This window comes from Zonotrichia albicollis, chromosome 9, assembly GCF_047830755.1.
Source record: "Zonotrichia albicollis isolate bZonAlb1 chromosome 9, bZonAlb1.hap1, whole genome shotgun sequence".
Taxonomy (NCBI): domain Eukaryota; kingdom Metazoa; phylum Chordata; class Aves; order Passeriformes; family Passerellidae; genus Zonotrichia; species Zonotrichia albicollis.
Window position 1 is genome coordinate 41797830 of NC_133827.1, and position 23401 is coordinate 41821230.

The 23401-nt window shown below is 54.8% G+C and overlaps 2 protein-coding genes across 3 annotated transcripts; one reads left to right on the plus strand and one right to left on the minus strand.

Moving 5' to 3' along the window:
- Positions 1-292: 292 nt before the first annotated feature.
- Positions 293-3654, minus strand: P2RY1 (purinergic receptor P2Y1). 2 transcript variants are annotated; one of them, XM_074547573.1, is made up of 2 exons: positions 3519-3654; positions 293-3161 (listed from the first exon to the last, which is right to left on the minus strand). In XM_074547573.1, the coding sequence occupies exon 2, from the start codon at positions 3091-3093 to the stop codon at positions 2002-2004; it is 1092 nt and encodes a 363-aa protein (XP_074403674.1). In that variant the 5' UTR covers positions 3094-3161; positions 3519-3654; the 3' UTR covers positions 293-2001. The 2 variants fall into 2 exon arrangements, with proteins under 2 accessions (XP_074403674.1, XP_074403673.1); XM_074547572.1 differs by having other exon boundaries at positions 3515-3654.
- On the plus strand, positions 3203-4498 carry LOC141730053 (uncharacterized; the record flags this gene model as incomplete). Its single annotated transcript, XM_074546696.1, has 1 exon — positions 3203-4498. A coding segment is annotated over one exon (1113 nt), but the record flags the coding sequence as incomplete, so codon positions are not given.
- Positions 4499-23401: the final 18903 nt, after the last annotated feature.

Consider the following 23401-nt stretch of genomic DNA (forward strand, 5'->3'; position numbering starts at 1 on the left):
CCTCAGCTGAATGAAGCCTCAAATAATCACATAATAGGAGAAGTCATTTATTGTGAATCAGGCTCTTTCTGTGGTATATAAATAGTCTGTGCTGTTCCACAGGCTTTGTCAGTCAGGATTAATTAGCAATTGACCCTTGCTTGAGATTTCTTCGCTACCTCTACATTTTTCGTGGGGCTAAATGAGCTCTCCACATTGCTTTAAGAGGCTTCCTAAGCTGGAGTTTCATTTACCTCTAGGCTATAAATCAGTACTTTAATTTATCACTAGGTTACATATCAGCAGTGAATAGTCAGGGTGGAATTGAGTTTATTATAAAGGTGTTCTGTTAGAAGACACAGTATTACAGTGATTGAAACATGCTCTTCAATTTTCCATTAATGCCCAATTCTGAATATGACCACAGAGAACCACACTTTACAAACTTTACATTTAGCATTCTAATAAATAAGTTCAATAAATAGGGACTCTGCAGAGGAAGCCGTACATATGAACAGAAGCTGCTTAACAATGTTGTCAAAAAATAACTAGAGCTGCTCTCATTTGTAACCAATCGCTGGAATTGGTAAGTAAAATATAAATATTTTACTCTTATGATGCAGACCAGAGGAACAAAGATCTGTTAAAAATCACCCTTAGGATTACATCAAACTTAATTGTGTACACTAAATTCGTTATTCAGAGCATGCTTTGATACCGCTTTTAGCACAAAATATTTTCAAATACATTTATTAAAAATATGAGAAACGAGTGACACTGCCCATGTAGAATTTCATCCGTGCCTGATCACTAGCTCTTGTGTTACACAATGTTGCAGTTTGGCTAATTTTGGATGAACTATCCCACATTTGGAGATCTATAGTAAAGGGCCGGATTTAGCCTGTAGTATATTGCAACATCTTGTTAATACAGTAATTTATTTGTCAAAGTACAAAAAAATTTAATTCCCCCCAATACTGTTATATATATATATATATTATATATATAATCCATTTATACTATCCACTTTAATACCCACTGTTCTTGGCACACCACCTATGTGTAAAGGCTGCAGGAGCAGAACCTTTCTGGTAGCCACGGCAGGAGCACGTGTTCCTGCTGGCCTCGAGGCCTGGCTGCTGCCAGCGTGCCCACCTGGGCTTGGCACGGCTGCGGTGCCAGCGTGGTGCCAGCATGGCATGGCCAGCGCTCCCTGGCCAGCCAGGCCGTGCCGTGCCCATCCCCGCAGCTGGCACCGGGCACCAAGCGGAGCCTGGAGCCGTGCCCGTGCCCAGCTCCCCGTGCCCGGCAGCGCCCGCGCGCCCGGCAGCGCCCGGGGACGCTCCCGTGCCCATCCGGGGGGCACCGGGGAGCCCGGGGGGGCAGCTCTGCCACGAACAACCATCGCAATCCCAAAGCACAACCATGCACACACCAGCAAAGCCTACCTGGAGTAAAACACCGGCACTGAAAGAGGACTGAACCATAAATGCCACCAAACTATCAAGTAATTATCAGCACTAGAAGTAGATGAAAAAAAGATACTAAAACTGAAAATGGTAACTGCATCATGACTTTGATTTAAATCCTTGCGTACAACAGCGAGTCAGCAGAGAGCCTGGTCTGTGACTGAGCCTCAGAAGACAAGATACTGCTCTTATTTTTATTTCCTATTTTTAAAGACAGGCTGACTGAGAACATTTTCAAACGTGGGAGACTAAGTCATTAAACCAGATGCACTTGGATTGCTCTCCTCCTTTAGGGGATTTATTTCATTTTACTGTATCTGACAGAAGTCAGAAATAAATGAAACTACTGAAGGAAAGCTGAATTTTAACACGTTATTTTCCATTAAAATTCTTCCACTGACTTTGTTAAGCTTTTCCTAAGACCACAAAATGAGGCTTTATCTAAAAAAGAATTTGAGACTGGTAGCTTTTCCTCACACACTCGTAAGCCCTACAGTCTCCTACTGCCTCAAAGCGGAGGATTTTTTCGAACCGTTCCCAAATCTGCATTCGTTCACAAACTGGTATCTCCGTTCTGTTTATACTCTGTTAAAATATTGAGAGTCATTTCCTCGCTTTTGGACTGCACGTTGTGCTCGCTCCTTCTGGATGATTTCCTGGTGGCCCTGGACAGCTTCCTTCGGAAGGTGTCGCCTGCCAGGAAGTAAAGGATGGGGTCAACGCAGCTGTTGAGGCTGGCCAGGCCCCTCGTCACTTGGTAAGTGGCATAAACCTTATCGTTGAAGGCACACATATCTGGGGTTTGAAAATCCACCCTGGCCCTTAGATTCAAGGTCTTCATCACGTGGAAGGGAAGGTAAGACACTGCAAAGACCGTCAACACAATGATGACCAGGTAAATGGATTTTCTCCTGAGAGGAGAATTGTCCAAATCCTTGTAAATCAAAGCTTTCACGATGAGCCCATAGCAACCAAGAATCACTATGAAGGGGATGCAGAACATCAGCACGGTGGTGCACATGCTATAAATGAAGTAACTTCTCAGGTAATCGTCAGCCGTCGTGTCGTAGCACGTTATGGTTTTATTTTTCCTTATCCCTGTTCCCGAGTAGAAGAGTATTGGAGAAATGGCGGCCACCACGAGGACCCAGACCAGGCTGCTGATGTACACGGCGTTCTTCTTCTTCAGCCTGCCCAGCGACTTGAGGGGGTGCACCACCCCCGTGTACCTGTGCACGCTGATGCAGGTCAGAAACAGGATGCTGCCGTACAGGTTCACGTGGAAGATGAACCTCTGCAGCTTGCACATGATATCTCCGAAGATCCAGTCTGTTTTGTTGAAGTAGTAAAAGATGAGGGCGGGCAGAGTCAAGACATACAAGAAATCGGCCAGTGCCAAGTTGAACATGTAAACCGAGATGCCGCTCCAAGGCCTCATGTGGAAGACAAACATCCAGATAGCCACGCTGTTGCCCAAAAACCCCGTGATGAAGACCAGAATGTAGACGGTGGGCAGGTAATAGAACTGGAAGCCGGTTTTGGTCAGGGAGCACTTGGTGGTGACGTTTCCCGCAGACCAGCCGCTGCTGGACAGCAGGTTGGGCTCAGTTCCGTTCAGAGCAGCAGAGAGAAGGACTTCGGTCATGATCCTTCCCCCACAGTCACATAGGGCTGAGGCGAAGCAACGAAGTCTCTACAGGCACAGAAACGCATCTAAAAAAGAGGAGAGCAAAGGAAACCTAGCTGGAAGGTGAGCCCTGCCCTGCTTTCGCTCGGAGGTTTGCGAGCGGCGGCACCGGGCCCCGCTGCGCTCCCCGCCCCGCTCCGAGGAGCCGCGCACGCCGCCGCCACCGCGTGCTGGCCCGGCCGGAGCGGAGCCGGGGACAGCGACACGGGCAGGGCGGCGGCAACGGGGCCGAACGGGGGCAGGGAGCGGCCGATCCACCCGCGCCCCCCGGCGATCGCCGCCGCCCCGTCCGGCTCCCTCTGCCCGCCCGGCCCCGCTCTCTGCCCGCCCGGCCCCGCCGCACCCCAGCCCGGCTGCAGGAGCGCCGGGGCCGCCCCACCTGCCTCCTCCTCGTCGTCGTCGTCGTCTCAGCCCGCGCTCGCCGCTCCGCGCCGCCGGCAGCGCCCGCCCGCGGGGGGCGGCGTCCCGGCCGCGGCTGCCCCGGCGCCCATGGCCGGGCAGGGCCGGGGCCGCGGGACGGGCCCGGACGGCGGCAGCGCCGCGGAGCGCGGCCCCTCGGCGGGCACGGCGCGGCCCCGCCGGACTGAGCCGGGCGGGACGAGGCGCGGCTCGGCCCCGGCGCGCCCGCCCCCCGCGCCGCCCCCGCACGGGCGGTGCTGCCGCGCCCGCCTCACCGGGGCCGCGCCGCGGGCACGGGGACGGGGCCGGCGCTGCCCTGCCCCGGGGCTCCCGCCACGCCGCGCCCGGAGCGCTCCCGCGGCGGCGGAGGAGCACACGCGGGGCGGCGGGCGCGGAGCCCCGCACGGCCGCCGGGGTGTGGCGGTGTCACCGCACGGCCCGGGCGGGCGGGACAGGAACGCGGGCCGTGGCAGGGTCCCTTCAGCCCTCCCGGGCATGGGCAGGGTCACTCAGCTCCCGCAGCCGTGGGACGGGGTCCCGCAGCCCTCAGAGCGTGCGGCAGGGCGGTGCTGCGCCAGGGCTGAGACCTCTCCTTGCCAGCGGGTGGGTGCCAAGGGCGCTGCTCCCGAGCTGCTGCCAGAGGTGGAACAGCCCTTCCCTCATTCTGCTTTCACTCAACCCTTTGAAATGTGCTCTGCAACCCAGTTTAAGTGACACGAACATGTTAATTGCTGTAAATGGAACAGCTGAGCAGAAATATGCTCTACTGACCTCTAATTAAGCGCTATACATTTGGCACTTGAGTCAGAATATGGTTATTATTTATTGTCTTGGCAAAACACAATCTGCTGGTTTCAGCCATTTCTTCCTCATTCCCATTTTCGCTAAGTATGGTGGGTGAGACATGAGCCAGTCAGAGCTGCTCTCAGCTCAAAGCTGTGTTCTAGACAGAGTGTTATTAGTCCTTCATGAATATGTATTCATTCCTCAAACTTTTCAGTCTGTTTAAATTATAAAACTTCTTTGCTGGGAAAGCTTAATTGGGAAATCAGCTGCATATTGTACCCCTGTGGGAATATGCAAGTGGCTGCAGATGGAGTCGCTGGCCTGGCTTCACTTTTGGGGCAACTTAAGCCACCATGTCAAAGCAACAGCCTCAGTTTTGTAAATACAATACCTTTCCTTCTTGTATGATAGGGGTTTTATCCAGTAACAACTGCTTATTCAGTATTTTAAGATTCTTTTAAATTTTAATACAAAATGGATGTGAAGTGAAAGGAAAGCAAAAAAGGAGACAAGAAGTGTAACACCTATGAAATCCATGTTGTACAGCAAGCCCGGTTTGCAGAGCTGTTCTGTGGTGCCCTCTAGGATTTGAGAGCACTGGAAAAACAAATCCTGACTCTTCATATTCCCAGGAAAGCAAACACCCAACCCACGAGCCAGACACATGGCAAATGCAGTGCAATGATATCAAGCCTTCCACGCCAGCGTAGGGAAAAGCCATCTTGCTCCTCTGAGAGTCAGCTGTATGACCCAAAGCAGAATTTATTTTAATGAAGGACTTGGATTATTGTGTAAAAAAGTAATAAAATATGCAAACAGATGCTATTAGGAGAGGAGAAACCTTTTCATTTCTCTACTCCTTTGTCAGAGCAGTTTCACTAGTGACTTCTCAGTGCCACGGCTCGCTGCAGCTTCCCGTGGCAGCTGGAGTTTCCTGTCTTGAGCAAATTTTGAGCCACGCCGAAGCCGTGCCGATAGCATCAGCAAACACACTCTGAGCTGCAGCCTGCTCCCTGGTTACCTGAGCAGCGCTGCAAACCCAGGCTGCACGGCAAAAGGTTGAGCAGCCATTCTGGGAGCACACAGCTGCCGAGCAAGGAGGATTCCTGGGCTGTGTGCTGGTGCTGGAGCCAGGCTGAGGGGCAGGGGAGCGGGCCCTGGGGAGCTGCTGTGCTGGCAGCGTGGCCAGGGCAGTGGGAGCGGCAGGAGGCTGAGCTGCAGGGAGGATGATTGCCCAGGGGATGAGATCTACCCAGAGGATGATGCTCTGCCCAGAGGAGGCTGATCTGCCCAGAGGATGGTGCTCTGCCCAGGGGATGGTGCTCTGCCTAGAGGATGATGCTCAGCCCAGAGGATGATGAATCTGCCCAGAGGATGGTGCTCTGCCCAGAGGATGATGCTCTGCCCAGAGGAGGCTGATCTGCCCAGAGGATGATGCTCTGCCCAGAGGATGATGCTCTGCCCAGAGGATGGTGCTCTGCCCAGAGGATTTTCCACATGTGCTGCGCTTGCCCAGGTCACGCTGACCTCAGGGAGAATTCTGACACGACAGAGAGACACCCCTGGGGAATCCGTGGCTGCATGGAGAGGTGACAGCTGGACTGGCAGGACATTCCTGAGGTGCCAGTGTGCGTGCTGAAGGATGAACACAAAGGTGCAAACACCTGAAGGCAGAAGTGCTCTGTACTGAATCCATCCTTCCCATTCTTCACCTGCAGTACTCTTGATCTGTTACTACACGCTCCAAGCTCAGATTTATAATCTGGTCTGAGACTACAATTTATTCAGTCTTCCCTGCCAGGGCAGGATTTTCCCAGACACCTGACTCATCCCTGTAACCTTGTTCTGAGTGTCATCTCATTTTTCAATGGCTGTTGGGAAGGGTGGGTGCTGAACAGACTCTGGTTGTGACAGTAGCTGACATGGATTACAGGCACAAGCTGCCTCCCTGCCCCGGCAGGGCTGATGGCAAATCCCTGCACCAGGCAGCCTATGCTGTCCAGGCAGCTCATCCCTGCCCTCAGCATGGCCCTCTGAGCCTGCTGAGAATGGAGATCTCACACCCTGGCTGCAGCAGTTTGCACATTCTGGCTGCAGTGCTTCAGCTGCAAAAGGTCCAAACGCATGAGTAAAGAACGAGGCAGATTTTTTCTCAGCCACGCTGTTCCATGCCTTCTCCCACAGCCAGCAAACGAGTGCCTTCCTGCTTGCCATGCCGAGCTGTTCTTATTTTGGAGCACAACACGAAGCATGCTGCATTAGCACCTTCTCCTCCATCGCTCCAGCATATGCCTGGAGCTGACTTGGTTGCTGTCTGGTAGAGCTGGAGCTGAATTCCTTCCAGCTCTGCCTCTTAATGCATTTTCTGCAAAATCTGGGATTTTATACCACTGATTTCCATGAAACTGAATGTTTTGTTCTGCTAACAGCTGATTTAACCCAAACGGATGATATATCCCTAACGAGGAACCAAAGTGTGCGGGAGCACAAATGGAAATTCCCAGTCAGTCCAAATAGAGCTGAGCTGTTGAGGCGTGGGGGAGTGGGAAGGGAACAGGCTGCTCCTGCATCCAGCTGCTCCTACCTGTTGGTGGTGGTTATCAGGAGGTTCAGATGTCAGCACCTCAGGGTGTGCTGGTACCAGCAAGGGGCCCAGGCCAGGAGCAGGCTGAGAAATGCTGGAAAGGACCCTGTGAGTGGTCACCACAACACCTGCCCGGAGAGAGGGAAAATATATACATATATACACACAGAGAGGGTCTAAGGCATGCTGCATCTCACTCAGGAGAGCTGCTGGAAAGGACAGGTGAGCACAGAGATTGTGGGGTGAGCAGAGCTTGGAGATTGAGCTGCTCTCAACTCCCCACCACAGGACACCTTACCTGCTGCAAAAATGCCTATTTCACACTTTACCTCAATTGGCTTGTGACCTACCTATGGGCTTCTGGAGAGCTTCATTCGCCTTCACCTTAGGAAACTCTTCAGGTCAAACAACAATTTACCACACTGTTTTCTTTCTTCAGTTCCTGAAGCTTCTTTTATTCCTTTTTCATGTGCCACAGAAGACAGCATCTCTTCCCAGCACTCGTTTATACACCCTGCAGGCTTTCCACAGGGAGCCCAAAATACGATTTATTTCATTTTAAAATACCTCTGCCTGCAGTGTACAAAATACTTTACAACATTCCCTTTGCCACACAATGTTCCCCTTTCCCCTCGTGAAGGGCAGGTTTCTGTGGGCAGCTCTGCACCAGCCCCAGGGACCCTGGGGCCCAGGGCAGCCCAGGAGCTGCTGAGGTAAAGGAAGGAGTTCATGCCCAGGTGAGGGCAGGGAGTGGCTGTGCCCAGGTGAGGCAGGGGGACAGCCCTGCCATGGATTCTCCCTGTCCATCAGCCCGGCCGCCCCTGTTTGCCTTTCCTCGGCAAGCACACCGGGGAAGTGGCAGCTCAAGAGCTGATAAGGGTAATTGGACGTGTCCGTGGCAGACAGGGCACGCAGGGCTGCCAGGAGATGTGCAGAAAGGAGCTCGCCCTGCCCAATTCCCCGACAGGAGGGTGCAGGTGGGGACGGGCTCTGCTGCCTCAGAACCAGGGGGAAACAAAGCCCGGTTCTGCCAGGGGAGCCTGAGGCTGAACGGGGGGAATGTCTTCACCCAAAGGCTTGTGCAGCCTGGCACAGCTGCCAGGGCAATGGCGGAGTCCCCATGCTGGAGGGATTTAGAATCCCTGTGGATGTGGCACTGGGGAGCCGGAGAAGGGTGGCGCTGGCAGGGTGGGGACTCGATGGTCCTGGAGCCACCTGCCGCTCTGAGCTCTGAGCTCTGGTGGTGCTCCCGTCCTGTCCTTGCTGCCCTGGCAGAGCAGCAGCGCTGTCCCTGGGCACTCACCCACAGCTTAGGGGTGACAGAACCGCGCTGTGCTCAGCCCTGCCGGGCTCCCCAGCGCCTGCTGCAGCCTGCGAGCGGCTCCCTCCCCTCCAGCGCAGGAGCAGCCGGCTCCTCTCTGCTTTCCATGTCTGAGCTGACATTTGGCTGTCTGGAACACAAAAGCTGTTCCTGGGCTCATTAAGTGGATCTCACACAGCACGGTGTGTGCCCCGGGAGGCAGAGTCCCACAGGGTGTGAGCTCTGGGCACAGTGGCAGTGCCATGGGGACAAGGTGGTGGCTCTGTATCAGCAGGGGAGGCTGGGCAGTGTCCAGCACTGGGCAGGGTAAGGTGTGGGCAGTGTCCAGCACTGGGCAGGGGGACGCTGGGCAGTGTCCAGCACTGGGCTGTGGGACGCTGGGCAGTGTCCAACACTGACAGTGTTCAGCATGAGCAGGGAGTGTCCAGCAGCCCAGGCTGGGGTCCCATGGGAGCCCCACAGAGTGCTCCCCCAGGGGGCTTTGCTTCTCCCTTTTGGCCTTTTTAATATTATAAACCAACAAGGATAATGAAGCTGTTCTGGAATCCCTTCTGTATTGCAGAATATGCAAATGGTTTGTGATAGCAATGCACACAGCAATAATTGGAGTTAATGGAGGTGAGTTATTAATCCTAGTGGAGCAACTACACTTCCAGAGCCTAAAGATAACACAGGATCCTGGAAAACTTGTTCTAATTACAGCAGGGAGCAATCTTTCCTTCTTCCTATATGGCCATTTAAACTGAAATTACTATCCTCAGTAGAAAAGCTCTTTTGTTCAGCTCCTGGCCAAGAAAGACAATTCTGCTGAGGCAGTTTGATAGCACATTAATACTCACATTATACAATTTCCTCAAATGACCAAGAAGACAAACAGATCACATAGCAGGGGAGACAAAATTAAATATTTCAATTAAGAATTTGCTAGCTAATGCATAGGGGGGATGAATGAGGCGCTGGCTCTGAGGTGCTGTGACCAAAGCCATGACCCAGCTGCTGGTTGGGCACTACTGAGGATCAGTGGGACCCTGCAGGTGCCTCCTTCCAGCCCTGGGAGCTCCTCATGAGGGCACAAGTGGGGGCAGCAGCCAAGCCTGGGACAGAAGAGGTCAAACAGAGCTCAGAAAACACCTGTCATTGCATCAGCATCACATCATAGCCAGCGTCATCTGCTGATGTTTAGCAAGTGTTAGCAATACATTCATACTGGATTTTCCATTAAATTTCCCTTTTGGTATTTCTTAATATATTTGTTCAAATGTTGGCAAAATCGTTTCTTGATGTTTCAGTGTAGATTTGATCAGGCGCTCTATTTGGTAAAATAAGTCATCTCAACCCTCAAAGCTGTTGGAATTCATAAGTTAGGGACACCCACCCTCTGGGAGTTTGGTTGATAATTGCTGCCCTGGGATGTGCAGGGTGTCTCTGTTTCAGCCCATGCAACTGAACAACGAGTCAGAGCTCTTCAGTTTTTGGTCTTGAGGTGGTTTATTAATTCTTATCTATAAAATTTTTTTTCTGCCCAGCCGAGATCTGCTCAGCAGGGCAGCCACAGCACTCTGTTGGCTTTTTATACTACAAACCACCTATAACATATTTACACTTAATTCCCAATACCTATCACCTACATTAGACACTGCACTTCTATTCTAAATATACCATATTTACAATTACTTTCCAATACCTATCACCTATGTTAGACAGTGCACTTCTACTCTAAACCAATCCCTAAATGCCAGCATCACAGCAGAAAATGGAGAAGAAGAAGAAGAGGAAGAAAGGCTGGACACGCCCAAGTTCCTCCATCTTGTCTCCATAGCCCCCATACCAAAAATCCTAAAATCTACATTTTCACCCTGTGATAATTTTATTATTATACTATTTGAACTTCTGTGACTTTCACATCCTCATACAAAGCTGGTAACTTGCTCCAGGGGTCACAATCAAATCGCCAGGTGCTCTGGGCTGCATGCCAGGGTCTCTGAGCCCCCTGGCGGGGTCCTTGGTACCTGTGGGCACCCAGAGGGATGTGCTGAGCTCTGACACCTCTCACCTGGCCTGGAGCCCCCACAGCTCCCGGCAGTGATCCCCATGGCTCTGCCTAATGGGTCCAAAGAGCTGCTCCGGCCCTGCTGCTGCAAAGCAGGCAAACAAGGAGCAGCAAGGCGCAATTCCCACCCCCTTTCACCCCCGCTGCCAGGGTGAAACCCCAGTGGTCCTGGAGCCGGAGCCCCCTCCTGCCCACAGCCCCATCTCCCCCTGTCCGTCCCTCACAGCCGTCTGTCCTTCTGCAAACTGCCCTCCCTCGCTGCCTCCCACTCCTGCCCAAGGGTTAATTAGGGGAAGGAATGGCCTGGAAAACACCAGTCGTGGAAACGGGAATCAAATCGTTCAGTTTAGTGCTGCCACATAATGAATCCCGATTTTTAGCCTGATGCCAATTCTCACTTTTATTTTATTTCAGGAAAATCTGAACATGCAGTAATGACAAAGAAGTGTCAGGAGTTTAAACTGAGCATTAAAAGCCCCATTTTTCTGAGCTCCCTTCCAACAGGTTTGAGGCAGATGGGGGTAGGAGCACCTTGAGCAACACGTCTGCACTGCTATCTCCACAGCCAGATCCTTTCATCCCTTCCCAGCTATTGTTCCCTCCCTCATTGTGCTGCAGCTCTCTGTCCCTGGCTGCTCTGCCCTCCTTCCTCCGGGGCTGTGTGGGGCACAGTGATCCCTCATCACTGGGGCTGTGTGGGTCAGAGTCAGCCCTCATTACTGGGGCTGTGGGGCACACTGACCCCTGTGTGGGGCACAGTGTGGGGCACAGTGACCCCTGTGTGGGGCACAGTGTGGGGCACAGTGACCCCTCATCCCCAGGGCTGTGTGGGGCAGAGTGACCCCTGTGTGGAGCACAGTCATCCCTCATTACTGGGGCTGTGGGGCACAATCATCCCTCATCACCAGGTGCTCCTGGCTGCTCCCTGTCCCGTCTCTCATGACCTGATGCTCCCGGCTGGTGTCGGTGCTGCCCCTGGCCTGAAGCCCGGCAGATGAATGCGTTCCTGTCTCAGAGCCCCTGTGTGGCCCTCCATGTGACCTCGGGACTCCTCTGTCTGCACACGGCAGCCGAAGGGGGAGCTCAGCAGCTCGCAGGGATGGTGAGGAGGGAGGTGATGCCAAGGAGCAAACACAGAGGCACATCAGTACCTGAAATAAACCCCCAAGTTAATCCTGCAGGACAGGCATGCCAGCTGAGCCCTCACTGCAGCAGACCCCTGGCACTCCTCCCAAGGCCGTTTCCAGCACAGGGCAGCCCCTGAAGCACAGCTTTAGCTGGAGCTGCACAGCTCTGCAGGGCTGGGGGTGCCCTGCTGCAGGGACCCTCTGTCCCCACGTTCCCTCCTCCCTATGGAAATACCAAACACGAATAAACCCATCTGGTTTGCACCCCGAGCCATGGCCCTCTGCCCCTGCTGTGGCACTGGGACCCCACAGCCCTGGCACAGGACCTGGCACCCGCACCCAGGTGAGGCCAGTGCATCTTCCCCTGCTGCCCTTCAGCCTCTGCTCGCCCTGTGCTAATGCTTTCCATCCCTTAATGACTGATTGTTTATCCAGCTCTTAAGGGATTAACCTTTGTCTTTTCAATTTGGAGCTTCAGGAGCTTATTCCATGAGCCCAGTCTAAAAATGTACCGGAAAAAAAAAAAAATCACTGGCATAGATAATCCTTTTTATAACCTCTAGAATTTGACTAAAAGAACCCACTGTTAAGGAAAAATACATCTGTTAATGTTCAAACATGAGTGAGCCTGGTTGTTGCTGTACAAACCTTTTAAAGCTATTAATGATTGATTTTAAAGTCTCATATTTACTGGGGGGGCAAGATCAGCACTGACTTGGAACCACAGCAACCTGGGGGTGGGAAGGCAGAACCTCCTCTGTGAGTTCCTTTTTGCTGCTTTGATTCCTAAATGAGGCGAAATCAATTATAAATGGGGCAGGTACAAGAGCTGCACTCTCAGATCTGCGGGGATGGATCCCAAACCATTCTGGGTCTTGGGGGTTTCCTAAAAGCAGCTCATCCTTCCTGCCCAGGAGCAGCACCCTGGCACAAAGCTCTGGGTTTCCCTTGGCACACTGATTCATGCCTGACACTCCCATTGCAAACTACACTGAGGTGTTTTGTCCTGTTCCGGTGAGGAGCCCAATGGACATGAGCAGGCTGCACAGGAACTAAGTTCAGGTTTAGCCCAAAACTGGGCACAGGCAGGAGGAGCAGGAAGTGGCACCTCTGCAGCAGCATGTCTGTCCCAGATGTATTTAAAAGAGAAATTATGATTTTCTTGAAAATATGTTTGCAAATAATAATTTGCAAGACATTGGAGGGATTCTCCACATTCTCATTTCTCCATGCGGCTTGAAAGTATATTTGATAAAATATGCAACAAAGCACATGATTTATAAGGTAGAGTCAAATGGATGATTTGGGAATTGATCTCTTGTTGATATTAAACCTCATATCCACTCTCTGTGGAGGTCTCTGAAAACACCAAGCTGCTTGTTTGCAGCCCAGCCTGGTTTGCTCAGCTGCTCTAACAGCGTGTGAGAGATGAGGGAGCGCTGAACAGAGGGGAGCAGGGCTCTGTCTCCCACTGTGTTTGTGCTGTGCCTGGCAGGAAGGCACACTCCACGCTGTCTTCGTGGAAATAAACACCTCCCTGCCACAGGTGCTAATGAGGCTTCATCTCTTTGGCTCAGGGAGCTGCCTCAGGAGCCCTGGCAAACCCCTCGGCCTGCCTGCAGCCAAGGAAGGAGCAGCCACAGCTTAACACTGCTGGAAAGTAATGAGGAGTGAGGTCAACCTGCCCAGCCCACGGGACAAGCAATGGCATCACAGCTCTGAGGGCAAATCTGGGGGTTCAGTGAACTGGGGATGGATGGGGATGGAGGGATGGATGGATGGATGGATGGATGGATGGATGGATGGATGGATGGATGGATGGATGGATGATGGATGGATGGATGGATGGATGGATGGATGGATGGATGGATGGATGGATGATGGATGGATGGAGGGATGGCAGATGGATGGATGGCAGCACCTCCCCAGCCTAGCATGTCAGCCTGGACCCAGCCACCCGACAGGGTTACTCAAGTCAGCGTTGCCCGAGTCCCCTCCAGGGCAGAGCAGTGATCCTGATGCTGCAGCCCTCCAGGCTGCTGCCCGTTGGTTTGGGCAGCACAGCAGAGAGACCAGCCCGTGTCCCTGCTGTGTCCCTGCCCTGTCCCTGCCATGTCCCTGCCGTGTCCCTGCCCTGTCCCTGCCGTGTCCCTGCCGTGTCCCTGCCCTGTCCCTGCCCTGTCCCTGCCATGCCCCTGCCATGCCCCTGCCCTGTCCCTGCCCTGTCCCTGCCATGTCCCTGCTCCCTCGCCCCCTCCCCGGTGCACAAGCCCCAGCAGCAGCCCCTGGCCAGAGGAATTCCTCTGTGGCAGGGGTACCCCGTGGCCCTGTGACCCTGCTTTCTGGAGCAGCAGCTGCTCTTTCATGAGAAATCAGCGTGTCTGTAAACACTGATGGGAGATAAGGGGGCAAGGAGGAAGGTCAGGTCCAGAGCCTTTTGTCACGGTGGAGGTTGTGCAGAAAACATCAAACCTGCTTTTTACAGCTCCGTGACAAGCAGCTTCCCCGTGCCTGCCCTGCATGCCAGGTCCCAATGCTGCGTATTTAAACCTCATCCTTTCTCTGTGCTTTTCTCTAGTGAGTAAAGCCTGAGTTTTAAAAAATTATTTTTTAGCACTGATTAATATTAAAGCACATCTCCTTTGGGGCTGTTGAAAAAAATGCAGAACCTTTGGTGAGGGGGGGCTGGGGAAACACTAACAGGCACCAAACCACATAATTTAATTAATATTTCCCGTTTAAATTAAGGCAGAGTTTTAAAAGGCTTTTTAAAACCAGGGCAAAGGATTCTCTGGTGGTGTTAACTGGGCCACTTAGAGCAAATGGGCTTTAGCAGAGAAATGCACAAATAAACGTGCTGTTCTAGCAGGGATCACGGAGCAGGCAGCGAATCCTCAGTGAAAGCACAGAGAAATGACAGGCTCGTGGTTATTGACTTTGGGTTTTGAAATGAAATTACAGCAATTATTTTGCTCCTGCGAATAAGAGACGCAGAATTAATAGAATTCGCAGGAGATGAATATTCAATTATCCTGGGCTGGGGGGTTTGTGGTGCTGCCAGCCCGTGCCACAGCAGTAAAACAAACATTCCTGGGGAATGGGGAGAGCTGAGTCCCGGGGTGGGGTCAGCCTGGCCAGGGCTCCGTCCCTGCAGTGCCTCAGGCCAGGCCGGGCACTTTCCCAGCCCCAGGGATGCTCTGCAAGGACAAATTCAGGTGGAGAATTTCAGATTCCCCTGCTCGGTGCGGGCTCCAAGGCCAGCTCAGGTCCCGTCCCCTCCAGCCCCAAGGTGCCCACAGGACTCAGCCCCACAGCCCAGGTGTTGAGGGCACAAACACGGCTCCACACACCCGCGCTGCAGAAATCCTGCCTCGAGCAAGCCAGCAATAAGCAATTTACAGCCCTAAATAAGCCAGCAATAAGCAATTTACAGCCACTCTCCATGGCCAGGCTGATGTGCCATGGCCACCCTGCCCCAGCCCCACAGCTCTTCCATTTAAGGGAAACTGAGGGCAAGACTTCTTTTTCCAGCTCACAGCTCGGCATTAGAAAAGACACAGGCGAAGATTTTTGAAAGTATTTTCTGCTGATAATGAGAAGGTTGGTTTTGGTTTGTTTTTCAAAGTAGCTAACTACCACGTGGCAGAAACAAATGGGAGACAATGATCTTTGAAACAGTAAAATGCATCAAAATTGGTTTATCCTGGTGCTTGCAAGGTCCTTGAGCAGCCTGTCCGTGTTTTGTCCCGGGACTGCTGATCCTCAGTGCCCTGTGTGTGCCCAGAATAGGACAGAGCCAGGCCAGGAGGGGAGGATGTGGGCAGGGATCACACCTGGGGGAGGCTCCTGGGTGCCCATCCTGACACCCTCCTGCATGGGCAAAGCGTCCTGGCAGAGGAGATTAAATCCCCTTTACAGGGAAGTAGGAGGGAAAACATAAATATAAATGTAAATATTGAAATATTTAAATATATAAATACATAAATATGTATAAATATATAAAATTATATATAAATATATATTTCATATATATATGTATTTCCTATATATATATTCTTTTAGGTTCCCACAGCCTTGCAGAGGAGGCATCAGAACAGCACAAGCAAATGTGTTTACAGCTTCACGCTTAAATTTGAAACGTGTTTCTAACCTGACATCTGTGTATTTTCAGCCCTTTCCAAAGCTCTTGTTTTACTTTCTATGGCTTCTGCTTCATTATTCTAATTTAATAAAGCCGCAGTGAAGGCAGAGTGCCGACTCTTTGTGGCTAATGAAAGACATTGATTTGTTTGTACTTCTTGTTATAGATTTTTCCTAATTACAGGCATTTTTCAGAGGCAGTTGAAAAAATAAACGAGCAGCTGGTTTGAATGTGCAACCTATTATTGTATTTCCTAGAGCTGCAGAAGAAGCATTAACGCTCACAGCGGGATGGTTTCAATGCAGGAGGCAGAAAAGGTATTTTCCAGGTGGGAGGCCACTCACTCATCCACTCCCTTCCTTCCTTCGGTGCTGCTGTCAGGAAAGGCTGGAAATTGGCTTTTTCTGAGGCAGCAGCTGCAGGGGTGGCACCTGGGCTCTTCGCAGAGCAGGGGGCAGGAGGAGCAGGAGCAGCATCCCCTGGAATGGCTGGGAATGGGCAAAGCCAGGGCTGGGGAGCAGGGCTGGGATGGGGAACAGCAGGAGCCGGGGCAGGATCCTCTTCAGAGCACATTGAAATGGGGGACAGAGCCAGGGCCATGAGCAGCACCCCCAGAGCCTGCCCTGAGAGACCCCGGGACCCCTGGCATGGTTTGGGGTGGGCACGGGCCCAGCCTGGCCCCAGGGAACCCTGCTGCAGGGACAGGGACAGCCAGGGCCCCACACACAGAACAGCCTGCACACAGACCCCAGGGACCCGCAAACACCCTGCACACAGACCCCAGGGACAGCCAGGGACCCACAAACACTCTGCACACGGATCCCAGGGACCCACAAACAGCCTGCACACACACCCCAGGGCAGCTCCCTGGGACCCCACTCACACCACCCACCAAAACATTTCCCATTAAATGCTGGTGGAATATCTCCCCAGGTACACGCAGGCCTTTCTCCCCAGGCAATGATGCTGTTCCCTGCAATGTGAATTCCAAGCCACAGGCAGCCCTGGCACCGAGGAGCTCTGCCTGGGGCAGGACTGTGGCAAACCCTGTGCAGCCTTTCCCTCCCACTGCTGCTGCAGCCTGGCCACTCCTCATCACACAGCTCACCAGAAATCACACACGTGTTGCAAACTATTGCTAAATCCTGGAAGCTGATCCAAGTCCCAGTCCCTACACGTTTGAATCACGCTCCCAACAAAGGCTGATTTTCCTATGAAAACAAACCACAACATGCTCCTCCACCCCTGGGCAGGAGGAGCTGTGGAGGTGGCTGTGTTTGTTTGTTTGTTTGTTTGTTGGTTTGCTTTTTTCCTTGGAGAAACCATTTCACACTTGAATCAAAACAAAGATCTATTTGGAGCCGGTTCTCTTTGCTAGGGCAGATTAAGAAAAAGCTGGATTTTAACCCAAACCATTCACATTTTGCCCTGGCAATGTGCTGTGGAAGGGCACAGTACAGGACTCCTGCCAGCACTTGGCAGCTCTGCCTGTTCCCTGCCCAGATTTCTGCAGAATTGCAGCGCCAGGGTCAGGAAGGGGGTGCTGCTGGAATCCTGCTACCTGTTGGAATTCCCTGCTGCCCCTGAGGCTGCAGCACGGTGCCCCGGGGGCAGAGAGAGCGGGGCCAGAGCAAAGGCTGAGAGCAAGGTGCAGAGCAAAGGCTGAGCTGTACCTGAAGCCAGGGCCTGAGAGCCTCCCCTTGGGCTGGGCTCATCCCAGACCCACGGCCCCACAGGACAGAGCCCCACAGCCCCACAGCCCCACAGGACACGGCTGGGGCTCCCTGGGGCAGGTCGGGTTTCGCTGCCTCGGGCTGAGCTGCAGCCGAGTGGGAGGAGCAGGGGTCACTCTGCCAGCATCCGTGACAGAAGCAAAAATAATCCTGCTGCTCCCACACCGTGCATTTCTCAGCATGATTCATTGGAAAGCAGAATTAATTCCAGTGGGGCTGGCCACGAAGGCTGTTGCAATCGAGAAGTGGGGGCGGCAGAGCTGGTGGGAGGGCAGGAGCTTCCAGAGGGAGCCTGGCCATGGCAGGGGGCGAACCCCTGTGCCTGTCCCTGCTGCAGCTTCCTGGTGAGCAAACGGGGATTATCCAAATTTACACCCCGGTAAAACACTCGGGAATGCAGGACTGGAAAGGGCTGTCAGAGAGCTGAATTATCGCTGCAGCAGTGTTGAACTGTGAGATTCCCTTGTGATTGTTAATGATCCCAAGGCTCAGGGCCGCACACAGGGTCTGGGGTCGCGGTGGGCGCCTCGGGCAGCGCTCGGGCAGGAGCAGCACGAGGGGCCACAAAGGAGCAAAGCAGGAAAAATCCTCACAAGTCCGCTTGGAAAACAAGGAAACGGCATTGCCAGCTCGTTCAAACCCTCCTTGGCTGCCTCGGGGTGTGAGCAGCCAAATCCTCTGGGTTTGCGTTGGGTGCCGGTGCCTCTCTGCTGCTGCTGCTGCGGCTGCTGCTGGCGGGGATGAGCGGCGGGAGGGGATGACGGGACCCAGCTCCGCTGAAATATTCTGGGGCCGAGCGTCCCTCCGCTGTGCTGGGTGCCCGCAGAGCATCCGGAGAGGCCGCGGCCGGCAGGGGCAGGAAGCGGGTCGGGCTCGGTGCCTCCGGCCCCGCCGCAGCCCGGCCGCAAACGCCGAGCGGAGCTGGGGGCACCGGGACGGGGGGAGCCCGGGCCCTGCAGCATCTGTTTCCTGTGCCAGCTGCACCAAAAACCCCTTGGGGCCCCCCCAGCCCCCTGAAAATTCAGCGGGGGTCCGAACCAATTCCCGACAGGCACTGCCCCATGAGCAGCACCAGCCGCTCGCTCAGGACAGGACCCCTGGTCAATGAGCCAAACCCGGGCACAAGCACGGCAGGCACGCAGCAGCCAGGGGGCTGAACTCGCTGCTCAGCCCGTCCCTGTCCCCTCAGAGCCTCCAGGATCCCGACCCCCTCTCCCTGGATGTGCCAGTGCTGGGAGATGCTTCTTGTTGTGCACACGAGCGGGATGTGCCAGTGGTGCCAGCACGGCGCTGATGCTGGGAGCTGCTCCTCATTCTGCTCATGAGCTGGATGTGCCGTGCATTCACAGCCAGCTCTCGCTGCCCAGGAGCCACCTTCCTTCCCCCTCACAGCCTGGGTGAAGCTGGGGCTTGAGCCAAACTGGTGCAGCAGAACCGGGGCCTCTGTGCTCTCTGCTCTTCCCCTGCCATCCCAGGTGAACGAGCTCAACCGTTTGGGGTGGTGCTTTGTTTGGTTTGGGGTGTAAGCACATCGAGTTTATTGCTTTAACAATAAAGAGGAGATTGCACTCCTCACAGAGCTGGCACCCGGCCTGCAGGTGCCCATGCCCTCAGAGAGGGCAGAAATGTGCCCTGGGCTGTGCAGCACTGGGCTCCCACACCTGGAGAGGCTGCTGGGCTCGCACATCTGGAGATGCTGCTGGGTAACTCCTCTGAGTCCCTTCCCCTTTCCTCTGGGCGCTGCTGCTGTGCCCTGGGCCAGGCCCCTGAGCCCGGGCTGTGGGTGACTGAGAGGGGCCCGTGCTGAGCAGAGCAGGGAGTGGGGAATGGGGAGGGGGCACTGGGCTGGGGCTTTGGGGCTTTCCCCCTCCCCAGGCACTGAAATGCAGCTTCTCCTCCTGCTGCCTGCAGCCTGGATCCCACAGCACTGCCCCGTGCCTTTCCTGGCCAAAGTGGAGGCTGGTTGCTGCCCTGGGGCTCCGAGCTGGGCACAGCCCCTGCCCAGCACCCTGCTCGGGGGCACTGCCCTCACCCAGGACACCTGGCACCTGGACAAGGTGAGGGCCCTGCTCCTCCCTGCCCCTCAGTGGGGTGGCCGTGGGTGCTGTGTCTCAGGAGCTGAGAGCATGGAGCATCCCCAGCCCTGGCACGGGTCCAGGGGCTGGCCAAACAATCATTCCTGCAAGTTCCCAAATGCTCTTCAAGGCCTGAGGAAAGCGATCTTCAATAGCTCCCCTTTTATCTCAACTCTAGGCCGTTCGTGCCAAGGCCTTTGTTGACAATTTGTAACTCTTTATTTATAAATTCCCTTGCCTCCACCGCGGGCTGCTCAGCCCAAGCAGCTGTTCCACACAAACACTTCTATCTCCCGGGCTGAGTTATCAGACTTCCCCCAGATACAGCCCTGCTTAATAATTAACGACTTTTTGCATTTGCTGGAATCCGGCATGGATTCCTGTGGTGCACTGAAGGAACCCAGCCCTGGAGGGGAGCTGGGGATGAGTGCTCTGTCCCGGGCGTGGGGCAGAGCCAGCTCCCAGGAAATTCATTCCTGCTGCAAGTTCACTCGTTTTGTTAAAGACTGCAGCTTCCTGCAGCTCTGGGGAGCAGCGCTCAGCCATGGAGAACCCGCGGGTGTTGAGCAGAGACCCCGAGCTCAGAGCCACGGGCGCTGGGCTTTCCCACAGCTCCAGTCTGTCTGCACCTGTCGGGAATGCCGAGCAGCCTCATCTGGAGGCGCTGCCCCCTCCAAGGACCCCGAGGGCCATTCTCTGTCCCCACGAGGGCTCGGGGTGTCCCGGGACAGAGCCTGGGCCGTGCCCGCACACCCAGAGCTCCGTCAGAGCTGCCCCGAGCTGAGCCCATCAGCATTGCTCCTCTTGGGCAGCTCTGACAGGTTTGAAGGGAGCTGCGAAGTTTTTACATTCATAGCTGCTATTCACTATTTTGAGTCGAAATATTAATTTTTTTTCACATTGAGTAGTGTTAAACCCAAAGTGCTGGAGCATGGCAGTGCTTCAAGCTGCTAACAGCATTCTACTCTGAAATGTACCCATAAATAGGAGAGACTGGATAAATTATACTGCACAGCTCCATAAAACTGACATAAACCCATAAGCAAAACTAACAGGGAAGAAAACCTCTCCTCAGCAAAGCTTATCTGAGCCCCTCAATTCTCATCTCCGAGTCTTTCCTTGTTTAACCTTGGTTTTAAAAGACCTTTGATGAAAGTTCACCCTTTTTTCCCCTCTTTCTTAAAATAGTTCCAGTTCCTTGCAGTTTTGCAGAGTGAGTGACAGAATTTTTCCTCTCTCATTGCATTTATTCCCTTGCCAGTGAGAAATAAAGGCAAACATGGGATTCAGCCTGGGTGGGGAAATACCAGTGGGGCAGGCAGAGCCGCTGGTACCTGGAGCTGTCCCCCAGCGGGACTGTCCCCACCCTAAGCTCAGAGCGTGTCCCAAGAGCTGTCCCTGGGCTGTCCCACAGCGGCACTGTCCCCACCCTGGGCTCAGAGCCCTGGGGCTGTCCCTGGGCTGTCCCCCAGCGGGACTGTCCCCATCCTGAGCTCAGAGCGTGTCCCAAGAGCTGCCCGAGCCCCTCGGAGCACCCCCGGTGGGTGGCTCTGGTTCCCCCCCCGATAAAGCACCGCACATTTCTGCGTTATCGCGCAGTTCCTGCCCCAGTGCGATGCAGGAGTGCGCAGCGGGGAGCGCTGGGTGCCCGGTGAGCATCACCCGTGCCCGGCCCCGCTCTCTGCTCCTCCCGGGCCGGGCACGGGACCGGCCCTGCCCCGCCACCCTCTGCCAGCCCGGGCCGGGCTCTCCCTGGGCTGCTTTGGCTGCTGTGGCGTTTTTCAGATGCTGCCTTCCTGCAGCAAATGGAGCTGCTGAGCTCCACGGACAGATGCCCTCGCTCTCAGGCCTCTGCAACCCAGCAGGAGCCTGCAATGAACATTTAATTACAGCAAATCCCCGCGTGGTTTGCAAACAATTTTTATTTTAATTACAGCGCATCAGAATTATATTTTTAATGGATTGTACGATGCCGCGGTGGTCCCCACCCACTTCCACAGCTCAAGAGCACATTTTCAGATCTCCGTTAGTTTTTTACCCTGCACAAATGTACAAAGACAACAACCTGCCTGCAGAGACAGCCCCCGGCCGGGGTGGTGCCCGCAGAGGGGCTCAGGCATTGCGGGATCAGCACCGCTGGCACCGGGGCCGGCTCTGTGCGGGGAATCCGTGCGGGAGCGCCCCGCTGGCTCCGTGCGTGCCGGGGCTGCTCCCGGAGCATCGCTGGGGTCTGGGGTGGAGGTGGGACAGCAGTGACCCCGCGGCTCTCCCCAGCGCTGAGCTCCGGGGCACAGCTCCGAGCCGAGCCCACCCTGCCGCACCCTCTGTCCCGGAACCGCCCGGTCCAACCCGGGACCGAGCCCGGGAGGAGAAGGGGCGGGAGAGACCCCACTGGCAAAGCCGCAGGACACAGCAGCAGCTCCAAAATTGCGGGTTCCATGCTCCTGTCCCCTTCCTTTCGGGGAGAGGGCGGAGCCCAGCCCGTGCCAGCCCCGCCGAGGCTCACGCAGCATCCCGGGCAGCGGCGGGCGGTGGGCAGGCACCGCGCACGGGGGCTGGAGCCGCTCCGAGCCTGCCGGGGAGACAGCTGGGCCTCCCCCGAGCGCCAGGGCCGGGCTGACTCAGCCCCGGCTGCCGGCGCTGCCGAGCGCGCCCGGGGATCCGTGCCCCCGCAAACCGGGGCTCCCGTGTCCCCACAGCCCGGTGCTCCCGCAGCCCGGTGCCCCCGCAGCCCGGTGCCCGGTGCCCCCGCAGCCCGGCCCAGGTGCGCGGCCGCCGGAGCAGCGCCGGGATGCACCGGGATGCTCGGCAGGCAGCAGCCCTGCCAAAGGCATCCCCGGCTTGGCACGGGACCGGCTCCCCAGGCAAGAAGAGACACGAAGCCGCTGACACGTTTCTTCCTGTTCCCTTTGAAAACTGCGTCGGAGCAAGGCTGACAGATATCATGTGCTGGGCTTAACAGATTTCTCCTCACAATGAGGCTTCGGCTCAGGAGGGGAGGATGGGAGGGTTAAAAAAATTAATGCAGAATTCTGTTTGCCCAGGACTACTGCCACAGCACACTCAGACAGGCTGCCAGGCCCCTCACCGACCCTCCTGGCCTGCAGGAGTCTGAGCTGGTGCCTCTTGGGAGCAGCAGTTTGGTTTGTGTGATCATTAATACCCACTGCATGTGGAAAGGATTTGCAAACCAAGTACAAGAAAATGCTGCCCATCTGTTCTGAGTGGGAACCTTCAAAGTGCAGCATCACAAACTCTTGCCCAGGACTGTGGGGAGAGAAAAAGGAGGGAAGAAAAAAAAAGGGTTGCAAGCGTGTCCCTTCCTGCTGTGTGTCCGGCTGGCTGCAGGATGGAGGGACACTGACCTGCTGGGCAGAGCAGGGGTGGGCACTGCCAGGGGCTGGGGCTGCCAGGGGCCAGGGAGGGGAGCACTGCCAGGAGCTGCAGCAGGGAGAAGGGAAATGCCTGGAGATATCCAGGAATAGGAAAGGGCCACGTTCCGGCAGTGAATGTGGAATGACACGGCAGAGGCACGTCAAACACAGAGCAGGGCTCTGGCCGTTTCCAACACTGGGCGCTGCCCGTGGGTCATTGCCATGTTAGGGCACCTCGGGGCACGGGGCTGGCCCCATCCTGTCCCCTCCTGTCTGATCCCTGTGCCAGCCCCACAGGAGGGGACAGCGCTGGCCCCAGGCAGCCCCAGCTGCCCTGCCCACGCTGAGAGCCACCCAGGGCTGGCTCAGGCTGCAGGATGGTGTAGGGGGATAGAATATTAGAAAATAAAGATCGTGTAGAAAGTAATCTTACCCCTAAGGGGTTGCAGCTGGGCCAGTTATCAAAGATTAGGAACAGGCCTGACTCTAACAGGTCACAACTGTACCCAATGAGAAGAAGAGTGCTATAAAAGAGTGGGGTGGCTGGGTGAGAGGGGAGCTGGAGTCAGTTGGGTGCTTTGTGAAGAAGAAACAATCAGCGTTCTGAAGAGCTGACCACAAGACAATATCAAGAAGGTGTGAAACTTTTGTGATAAGCAGACAGCAGTGTGGAACC